We start from the raw sequence: 11,191 nt of genomic DNA on the forward strand, positions 1-11,191 counted from the left end.
CAAATTTGCCCCACATAAAACATATAGAATGCGTGTGTGGAAGGGGATGTTGTCGCTGCCTACTCTACTGATGCGGGAAGTGGTACAATCAATTCATGTTCCGTGGGTTGTGGTTTTGATGTCCGCCTCAGCCAAACTGGGCGCCTGCATGACACCTCTTATGTATCGATAATCCATATAGACAATGAGGAACTGCACCTGATGAAGGCTTTGCTTTCGCGGCGTCCATCAATGCGGCGACATCCTGCAGGCACAGGCAGGGCTGGTTTGATTTCGGCGGCATCATCGACTTGCATCTAGAAGCGCGATGTTTGAAAGCTTAAGCACTCCAAGCCACTTACCTTCCTCCGTGCATGAAGAGCTTCTTGAGAAGAGATGCTCACCACCGGTCTGCACAGTGTGGGACGGTGGTTAGGGTACTCGTACCCTGAACGATTGCGCAATTTCATAAGCCACTCAACCAGCGACGCACCCGGAAAGACTTGCCCAGCCAGGAGGCAGCTGATGAGGAAGACTGTATTGATAGCCCCAATCTTTCCGCTCCGCTATGGCCTGGACGTGGTTCTGCAGGTTGTTACGCATGGCGTCCATGCCGAGCAGCGTGGGAGAAAGCAACCGCACGAACTACATGAGTTTAAAAATATGGCTCAATTATGAATATAAGCCCGTCGACCGACGCCCTGTAACCACAATCTCGCGCTTCTCTCACCAACATCCGTGACTTGCAGAACCGTGACTGCCACCGTGAGGGCTGCAAGTGGCAGCCTTGTGAGTTGTATGCAGAAAATAGATAAGACATGTAAAGGACGGACGTGCGTCAAGCTCTTCAACTGTACAAGCCCAGCATACAGTGTCATATTTCGAATATCTTGGTCCAGTTGATTGTTCAAATATGGTCCACCGCAAACTCATTCTTGTCTGCCACAGCCTACATGTGCACCGTTTCAGCAAGCCTTGGCAACGCTTGGTGCCACCGATAGAAGACAACTTCATTCAGTCAGATAGGCAGGTCAGACTATCTACTCGGGCAGGTCCCTCACGCGTGAACATGCGTCGACAGTGTCGCAGCCGCGTTCAGTTAGTCTGGCAGCACTTCCACACACTAAATGAAATTTCTTCCGAACTGCACTTTCCACTTTTCGCGTTAGGACTTCCGAGGGTCAAATAACTCTGCCGTACTCCGGTCGCTAGCCAGCCCGGGCGCAGGTAACTGGAGCAGTGGCTTCAGCCTGAAGTTCAAGTACCAGGTCGACCGCCGAGTTGTTTGTGCCCATCAGCAACGACCCTGTCTGAGATTGGTACGCTATTTGTAACGTTGACGACGGATGTCACTACTCTGCAACAAGTCTGCAGAACGTCGCAGCTGCGACGAATTTGGTAACAAGAAGACGAAGCTTCGAATGAATGGGAGCTTCGTCCCCGTCCATTCGGATCACGATACGAAATTGCCGATGATAAACGACACGTGGGTGGAGTATTTGACTTGATACTTAAATTTATCACTTGCGAATTCGTACTTATGTACTGAGGGCATCATTCGCCACAACAGTACTGCGAAATTCCTCAGTTCAGGCCCAACTGCTCTGCAACAACAAACACACACAGAATCCTAACTCCTGAGGCTACATCTCAACACTCCCCCAGAGAACGCAATGCAGAACAAAGGAATGAGAGCGTTCTCTCGCACACATGGAGCCTACTTCTCCCCGACAGACAGCATTCCCAAACCAACTTGGCAGACAACGTGAGCGGGGCGCGGCAGCGCCTTGGTCATGCAATCAGATACGTTATCCACTGATCTAGAATACTCAAAGCACAGCTCCCCACACGATCTGGCCACGCGATCGCGGGCGAAGTGGTGTATGATGTCGATGTGTTTGACGCGCGCGCCCTCCTTCCTGTCCTTCAGGAGGACAAGCGCCGCTGTGTTGTCACAGAAAATGGTGAACGGGCCTGTCACCGGGAAGTCCTGTGAAAGCAAGCCAAGGTCGGGCTCAAGCTTGCGAATCGCCAATCCTTCTCGCGATACGCTGCCTGCGGCCTGGTATTTGGCCTCTTGGGTGGAGGCTGCTGTCGTGACCTGCTTCTTGGAGTTCCACGAGACGGCCCCGCTGTACATCGCAGCAACGTACCCACTGATGCTGCGCCTTGTGTCGATACACGATGCGTAATTGGCATCACACCAAGTCTGGAGGGGCACCGTGGTGCGTCCGTAGGTGATACCTAGGTGAGCCGTGTGGCCGACGTAGCGCACGAGGTCGAGCACGGTTTCCCAGTGCTTCGCCGACGGAGCTTGCACATAGGCAGACAGCGCGCCCACTGCCAGGGCTTTGTCTGGCCTCGTGCACTGTGCCAGATGCAGGAGGCTCCCCACCACAGAGGCATATTCTGCGGCGTCTGCCATCGGCTCCCCATCCTGCGCTTTCCGCAATCGTTTGAAGACGGCCGGAGCCATGGGGAGCGTGCGATGCTCGCCTGCGGCGCCGCACGCCTTGGCGAGGGCCCGAGCTTTATCTTCTTGGTCAATTGGTGATTGTGTGCTTGATGCGGTCACGTGTGATCCGGATGCCAAGGAAGTTCTCGACTTTTACCTCGCGGATCTCGAACGGCTCCCCGATGCGCTTCACCAGCGCGTCTGCCTGTGCAGCCGTGCGCGCAGCCACAAGGCCGTCGTCCACGTTAAAGGGCGCGAGCACTGAGCCGTCTGGCCCGGACAAGATCCACAGCGAGGGGTCACTGTCCGACTGAACGAGACCCTCCGCGCGCAGAGTTGCCTCGAGCTTCTTGTTCCACGCTCTGCCTGACTGCTTGAGGCCGTACAGCGCCTTGCGCAACCGGCATACTCCCGGTCCCGTGCCAGCGCCTGGGAGCCGTCGCATGTACACCTCCTCTTCCAACTCAGCATTGAGGTACGCCGTTCGTATGTCAAACTGACGGAGTTCGAGGTCCTCGTGCGCGGCGATCGCCAGGTTTAGTGTCCGATACGTGCACACTGGCGCGTACATTTCCACGTAATCAAGCCCATACTGCTGCCGGTGCCCGCCGGACACTAGCCTCGCCTTGTACCGCCCACAGCGCTTGCGCTGCAGCTCGAATCGGCAAGTGAGCGCTTGTTTGCCCCGGGGGAGCTCCTCAATTGTCCAGACCTCAAACTTTTCAAGTGAGTCGAGCTCCTCCTTTACAGCCTCACGCCAGCGGTCGCCATCCGGGCGCGCGTACGCTTCCTCGAGCGTGAGTGGGTCTGGGCCCCATGGCGACGCGTCTACTCGAGCCCGCGACGCAGCCATCGCAATGCGCTCCATGTCCCTGCGCACTGCTCCCTGCTCAGTGTCTCCACCATCCAGCAGGGGGCGCCACAGCGTACCTGCGTGAACTTGGTCCTCCTCGGAAATCGGCGGCAGGCGCAGCGGGACGTAAGCGGGCATACGTGGGGGTGGGGGTCCCCGCTCCCGTCCAGGAGAGCAACATTCACCCCTGGCCGAAAGAAGTTAGGCGCAGAGCGCTCACGTCGGGGGCGGTTCTCGGGGGCTGATTGTAGCGGGACTGCGGCTCCGCGTGGGGCAGCCGGGTACGCCACAACTCCAGGTGCAGCGCCGGGTTGCACCGCTACCACCTGCACCTGGTCCGGAGGCGCAGGAGCCTGCGGCGCGGCTTGATGCAGCGCCTGAGGCTGCACTTCCTCGAACGGCAATGCGACCTCGTCGGCGGGAGGATCCTGTTGTGCTGGGTCGTCCAGCTCCCCTTGCAGGTCGGCCTCCCCTGCATCACTGCCGACATGCACAGGAGCGTGAAACGCCTCGTCACCCGGACCCTCCTCATCCTCGTCGTCCCCCCCCTCGGCTGCCGGAGGTGCCGCCATGCCGTCATCGCTGCTCCCTCCCTCGACTGCTAGCCGCAGCACAGCGGCTGGCGGAAGTGCGGGGATGACGTTTGGCTCAGCCTCGTCAAAGGCTGCCGTACCCGAGACGATGAGCCTCCCGTCGTCGAGCAAGATGCGATACACGCCTGACCCCGTGGGGGGCACAAGGCCCACGAAGCGGCCTCGCGTTGCGCGGTCTGCAAGCTTGTGCCGCGCTCCCGTACTGGGCACGTGCACCCATGCGATGCACCCGAAGACTTTGAACCTTGTGCAATCCGGACGCGTCCCCAGCAATTGCTCGTGCGGGGAGACGCGGCGTCCGCGCTTGAGGGTGCAGTTTGCAAGCTCGCACGCGTGCATCATTGCATCATTGCATCACCCCAACGGCACTCACCCATATCGGCGTTGATCAGCGTAGGGCGCACTTTCTCCATGAGGGTTCGATTCTTGCGCTCAGCCACACCGTTGGACATGGAGTGTAAGGGGCAGTCGGCTCGGGCTGGATCCCCTTCGCCTCGTTAAATTCTGCAAGCTCAGAGTTCATGTATTCTCCGCTGCGGTCGTGCCTCACGCGCTTGACCACCTTCCCGGTCTGGGTCTCGAGCCATCTCACTGCCGCTTTCACCGCGGGGGGCACCTGGCTCTTTTCACGAAGCAGTTTCACGATGGTGTAGCCAGTGAATTCATCCGTCACTGTCGCCGTGTAAACCGCGCCGCCGTGCTTGGCCGCAGGCGTGGGCAGTGGCCCCATCACATCCATGTGGAGCCGGTGAAGGGGCGACTTCGCACGCGAGGCTCTAGCGGGGTGCGTTGACCGGCTCATCTTCCCCGTCACGCATGGCTCACACGTTCCAGCCGCCCACATGCCCCAGGCGCCAGTGCCACAGTCGAGCCAACGACCTAATTTGGTCAGCATGCGCCTCGCCGGCGTGGGCAACCCCTGCGTGCGGCAACGGTGTCCGCCACCGCCCACCCAATACAAATGCGCACGACGTTCAGCTCGCATCACCACGCGACCCCCGTCCATGAACAGCACGTCGTCTGCCCGGCCGCGGATGCGTGACGCTACAAAGTGAACGCTCATTCCGGCGCTCATCACTGCAGAGACAGATAGAAGGTTCCCGACAAGGTCGGGGACGTGCAAGACATCGTGCAGCATGAATGGACCCGAGGTCCCCTGCAAACTGACGCTGCCCGCCCCAATTGCGTACGCAGAAGCTCCCCTTTTCCCAAATTTCACCTTGACAGGCTGGGATAGCTTGCGATACTGGACAAAATGGGCAGCTCTGCCACCAGGAGACATGGACGGGTAGCAACCGGAGTCAAGCATCCATGGGTCAGTTGTATGGCACGAACCTGCAGCGTGCGCGTGACCGATGGGAGGGTGGGGGCAGTCTCTGACGCGATGCTCGGTCGATCCACACCTATAGCACTTAAGGGAGCCGTTCTGCTTCTTGCCAGAGTCCTCCTGGGACGTGCCAGCCGCGAATGCCCCTCCCTCTTCTGCAATTCCATGCAAGCGCCTGCTGATGTCATCTAGGAGTTCTTCGAGAGCGTCGAGAGATATCCATAGGCCCAGTTTGCAGGTCTTTCACCGTGGCCGACCACGCAGCAGGCAACGCGTCTATTATCACGAGTCGCAATTTCCGCTCGCTCAACCCCTCATCCATGCTCTCCAGAAAGCTGTTCAAATCGTATGCGCGTGCGAAAAGGTCTGCAATTGTCTCGTCAGCCTGGAGCCACAGATTTCGAAAGTGCCCGATCCTTGCTCGCGAGCTGCACCCTGGAGACGGACTCATGCTGTGCCTTCAGGGCCTCCCACAGGAGTCGTCCGTCCGAATACATGACGGATCGCACCAAAAAATTATCGGATAGCAGCTTCATCAGCTCTGTCTTAGCTTGCCTGCCCTTGACGTGCACGACGTCCTCTTCGCCCTTCTCTAAGGGCGCACGCGCTGCCCACAATTGCTTCTCTTCCATGTGGCCTCTCACCATGTCCGCCCACATCCTATAGTCTTTCAAATCCCTTAATTTGGTAATACCCTTATAATGGTCTGAAATGTCTCACACGGGTTGATCTGCGCCACTTCGACGTTTCTCAATGCCCCGCGGCTCTCGTGCTGGCCCATAACCTGATGATAAACGACACGTGGGTGGAGTATTTGACTTGATACTTAAAATTATCACTGGCGAATTCGTACTTATGTACTGAGGGCATCATTCGCCACAACAGTACTGCGAAATTCCTCAGGTCAGGCCCAACTGCTCTGCAACAATAAACACACACAGAATCCTAACTCCTTAGGCTACATCTCAACAATTGCGCCACTCCCGTACGCGTACATCTGTACGTGCACTACGTGTGCACAGCCTCAAGGTACGGGTACGTTAGTGCGAGATCTGCAGACCGGCCTGGAAGACTGCGTACTTGCTGCATAACAGAAGTGGCACCATTGGGCAGGTCGCAAGAGAATGCACGCTGCCATTGGTGAACAGGAGTTGATCCAAACTCGCATAACACTGCCGCGTGCGACTAGGGACGGGATTTTAACTTTTATCGGTTGTTTAACCTGTTTTCGTGGGTAATTTTAACGAATTCAGAAACCCGTAATAATATTCGTATCGCCGTTAAACTGCCATCAGCTTAACTGTTAAGGTATCACTCACCCAGCCAAGTTTAAGCGTAAATTTCCAGCGGTTTTACACGTAAAACATGAGTCGGACAGGCTATGACTCAGTCATGTTACCGTTAACATTCGAAAACCACTGTGCCACAGACTTTGACAGCTTGAACTGGGTCACCCCGACACGCAAGGAATCCCAGGTTTACTACGCTCACGGTCACTTGTCGTTAGTGTTCGCCTCGCCTTCGGAGAGCGATGGAATGGAATGGGGATGATGATAGTGTTGTTGAGCATGACATGCGAGCGGGGGATGTCGACCACGCGATGACCTGCCGGTCACAGTGCACGTCAATGACGTTGCGCCACAACATTCTCACAGAGATTGGCGCCGCATTGCCTCCCGCGCTGTGATTGCATCATCTGTTGAGCCAACACTACGAGTGTTGCCTGGCGTGCAAGCTGCCCCAATCGCAGCCCACTCTGCTGCGCGTGGAGACATCTTGCTCGTTCTACCCGGCGGACTCACGGTCGCGGACATCTCAGTGGTGCACCCCTGCGCACCCTCCTTTGCGCAAATCGCACAGACAGAGGGTGGCGCAGCGGCGAATCGCGATCAACTGAAGCGGACAAAGTATCAATCCGCTGACCCCAACGGCTATGCCTTCAGCCCACTGTCGCATGAAACCTTCGGGCGCATGGGGAACGGGGCAATGCTCTAGCGACAACAGCGAGCGCTGGAGGGGATGTTATCAAGGAGGGATTTGTCACAAACGCGCTTCGTGAACTCAGCATCGGCCTTTGTAGGGGCAATGGTGTGATGTATCGGCGCTCTCTTCAAGTTCTGGCTCGTGCGAGCGGCCGCGCGTTCATGACAGGCTTGCCTGTCCCGACCGCCGACGTTCAATGAGCTGTATTGTTTCGAATGTGTTGATGTGGTTGTTTTCGGCCTAAGCCGTAGCTCTTGCTCTTTCTCTGTGCGATGTAATGATGTTGAGCATGACGCTCCATTCAACATCTTTGCTGGTCGCTAGGCCTGCTTGCCTCGGGTGCCAAGAAGCATTCTGGTTGCATGATGATAGTGGAGCTGAACATAATGCTCCATTCAATTTCTTTGCTGGTTGATGGTCTTGCTTGCCTTGAGGGCCAAGAAGCATTCTGGTTGCATGGGGCTGTGGTGCAAGGGCACTGTGTTGCAATCGATTGCGTGATTGGGGTTGCAACGTGTTGGAATACATGCTTTGTGCCACAATGTGGTCAAAAATGACTCGCATGGATGTCAATTTGTTTATATTCCTTGATTATCATAAGTTTTAATGTCATTTTATTGACAAGAACACGCTTAACAGGTAATGTCAAGAAACTGGTAACAATTGCCCCGGAAATCCACTTTAACAGGGTTTAAATACCAGTAATACATAGATTTTCTGCCAGTGGTAAATTAACGCCTACATAGCGTTCTTTTTAACATACTCAACAGGGTATAATATCCCTGGCGAGTGTTAAGTCCCATCCCTACGCGCGACTGCATTGAGAACTTGGAGAGGGTATGCCTTTATCGCATTCAATCCTGCCCCAAACAGGCATGAGGGAGAATCCGGACCAGAGCACGCAATCCTTCCACATGTTGTGGGTGGTTGTGAATCTTGGCGTTTAATTTTACCACTCAGCATGCCCTATGTTATAAAGTCAGCAAGGCCGGCAACACAGCCCACCTCACCTTGTCATTCATAACAACTCGACGTAACAGCCTTTCCTCCTGTTTCCGGATATGGCCATGCAAGCATGAACATTCCCACATATGGAAGCAGGTCTGTGCCATCAAGCATAACAAAAAATAAGCTGCCAAAATGCTGGCGATGACTTGGTGAAGCAGCCGTGACTGGACATGCCATAATGATGAGTATGCAGTGTAAGGCTCCGCCAGACTTAGGGGTTCCAGGCGCTACGCCATGTAGCGTTCCATTGAAGGGCTCTCCGCGCAGTCAGCGTAAATGGCAGCAACCGCTGGGATCTTGGCCACAGCATCTCGAACCTGGAGCAGGTTGGGGTACCGTGCTAAGTCATCCTTGGTGATGCCATCAAAGGACCTGCATAGATGCAGCGCCCGGTCAGCGGTGCACGTGGTATGCTACAATCGATGATCGCTCATTCGTTGAAACGAGATCACATGACCAGTGCTTACCAGCAAGTTTGGCGGAGAGTTCTGAGTGTTTAGTGGAGGGGTTTCGTTCATTTACTCATACGGGGAGGGGTTAGGTATTGCGATTCTAGTGGCACTAGTTCGCTATCATTAGGTAGCATGGACAGCCTGAAAGCTCACACATAATTGCCGCATGGTGTGCATGCAGACAGCAGTTTGTTAGCACTGGGAGACCTGCAAGCCTGGGAAATTAGGACAGATCACGCTTTGTTGGGAACTGCTCAAAGATCCCGAACAGGGCCAGCATCTTCATTACATCACACAGACAATGGCAGGAAATAGACATTCAGCATCTTCAACACAAAGGCTGGCAAGGTCTAAATGCTGATGCTCCCTACGTGGTCCTTGCGAGTGTGTGTTGGTTTGTTTTGCAGCTTGAGCTGTGGTGATTCTGTCTCTCTGTGTGATCCAAACATACAGGACAAGTGCCCGGATGATCCCCAGTGAGATACTGCTTTAGAAGCACACGATCTGCAACGCCTGGCTTGCTTGTCATCAACACTGACACAATCTCACACAGTCTGTATGCTTTCATGAAACAGAGAAACTGGCTCTGGGCATGAGAACTGCCGAGTGATACCTGAGTCCACGCTTCCCCTGTGTGTTGCCTGCTGTGAAGGCCTGCTGTTCAACTCATAGGTGTGGCCCTTGTGCTCAAGGTCAACCCTTTATGCTAACCCCTTGATTAAGCCAATCAAGGTCTGCATCATAGCTCGAGACTGCATACCCTGAAGCAAGGTCGCTGACAGTCTTGAATATGTTCAAGTCAGCAACATTTGGCTTTTCCGAGAGGAAGAACGTGGTGGTCTTCTTGGCCAGCATGCCCTCCATTGCGTCAAGAACCTTTGCCACCTTGCCTCCCACCGCAATGAGCGCCTTGCGAGCAGCTAGAAGCTCGTCCTTGTCTTGGATTGCGAATGTTGGGACGATAAACTGCCATGCCTGCAAGGTCTCTGGTCGGGTTGACAAGACTCCATCAAAGAGTTTGCGCTGTGCAATTCACTGAAATGATGACAGCTTTAGGTTAGAGCAACAGAGAGAACAAACTGAAGGCACATGAAATCCTGCCCTGCGAAACAGTTGTCGGAGTACTGTTGCCTGAAATGTTGCCATGGGACCCACATAAATACTGAGGGGACCTAGAACTGAATGTGCTGGAGGAATTGCCTCTTACTACAGCAAAAGCATGTCTGGGGTCCGGACGAAGAGAGGCAAACGTGCTTGGAGAAACTGTAAGGGAACAGAAGCAGGCAAATCGTCGCTGATAGAGGCTTGAGGCACAGCAGGCTCAGCACGGATTTGAGTTTGAAACGCACATCCCCAATGCACGCACATAGCATCCATACTTTCGCCTCGTCCAGCGGGTCCTCGGGACAATATGATGTCCTCTTGCTCACGTACGCCTCGATCGCAGCGGTCTGTGCCAGTATGGTCCCATCTTCAAACTCCAAGTAAGGGCATTGGCCAGTTGGACTTCTTGGTTTGTAGGTTTGGACCCAGTCTTCCTTCGAACACCTGATATCTGAAAACTGGGTACTAGAACTCTTTAGCATGATGCGAGTTACCTCAGCTCGACCAGGGAAGTCGAAATACACAAGCTTCATCGCCATTTCGAGAATATGGTATCTTGCTGGGGTTTATGAAATAGGATGCAAACCCTGCCAAGAACAATATGCGTACCCAGCATCACGCAGTGACCTTATACACCAGGTTACCTAGCAGGTAAACGTTTCAGAAGTCCACTCATGGCACGCCGTGCATGCTTGATGAAGTTTACGTGAGCCCTGTAGGTCGTCCTGTGAATCGTCACGTCATCCAGACGCAAGCCAAATTCAGGTAATACCGAACCGCGTGCATGCCATGCATGCGGTGTTCCTCCGCAGGCACACATTTGGCGCTGGCACCCGTGATACCAACCTGATCTTCACAGAACACCATGTGGAATGGTAGATTGTATGCTAGATAGGATGCAACTTACCATACAGGCTCAAGCCACTAGTTGTTGCAGCTACAAGCCATACATCGCAGCAACTCTCCCTTCAAGTTCACCGGGCGTCTAGTGCATCGTAAGTTGCGCGTACATAATGCAACCCTCACCTGCACCTGGATGCTGCAAGAGCTCTTGCTGCTGCAGTGAGCTGTCCTTCGACGCCGTCAGCGCCGTCAGCGTAAGCTGTCCTAGCGTTACCAGATTCGGTTCGGTTCGGTGATTCATTTTCATAAAATTCGGTGAATTATTCGGTGTAGGAGTGTGGACGGTGCGGGTGTTCTTTGGGGTTTGGGGTCCGCGCCGGCGGGTTGGTGACTCTGATTGACGAATGATCGTCGCCACTTGCAAATTACCGAATGCAATTGCAGAAATTGACAATGTTCTAATACGACACGACGCATGGCTTTGATGAATGTGGCTAGAGCGATGATGATGCACGTTAATATGTCGATCGACCCAATTACGTAAACCCGCATACGATTCGGTCCGAATCATTCGTTTTTTAAAAATACGGTGCG

At 54.5% G+C, this 11,191-nt stretch overlaps 1 protein-coding gene across 1 annotated transcript; it reads right to left on the reverse strand.

Annotated features, from left to right (window-relative positions):
• Positions 1-8,425: 8,425 nt before the first annotated feature.
• Positions 8,426-10,293, reverse strand: LOC149809866 (uncharacterized). Its single transcript, XM_089994581.1, has 3 exons — positions 10,030-10,293; positions 9,411-9,673; positions 8,426-8,570 (listed from the first exon to the last, which is right to left on the reverse strand). The coding sequence occupies exons 1-3, from the start codon at positions 10,291-10,293 to the stop codon at positions 8,426-8,428; spliced, it is 672 nt and encodes a 223-aa protein (XP_089850707.1).
• Between the last annotated feature and the right edge of the window lie 898 nt (positions 10,294-11,191).

This window comes from Nuphar pumila, unplaced genomic scaffold (genome assembly GCF_984573655.1).
Source record: "Nuphar pumila unplaced genomic scaffold, dmNupPumi1.hap1.1 HAP1_SCAFFOLD_728, whole genome shotgun sequence".
NCBI lineage: Eukaryota > Viridiplantae > Streptophyta > Magnoliopsida > Nymphaeales > Nymphaeaceae > Nuphar > Nuphar pumila.

Coding starts and splice junctions, on each gene's coding strand:
- LOC149809866 (XM_089994581.1), bottom strand. CDS start 10,293: ATGGCGATGAAGCTTGTGTATTTCGACTTCCCTGGTCGAGCTGAGGTA. Junction 9,674..10,029: donor ACCCGCTGGACGAGGCGAAA/GTATGGATGCTA, acceptor TGAATTGCACAG/CGCAAACTCTTTGATGGAGT. Junction 8,571..9,410: donor GTCAGCGACCTTGCTTCAGG/GTATGCAGTCTC, acceptor GCATCTATGCAG/GTCCTTTGATGGCATCACCA.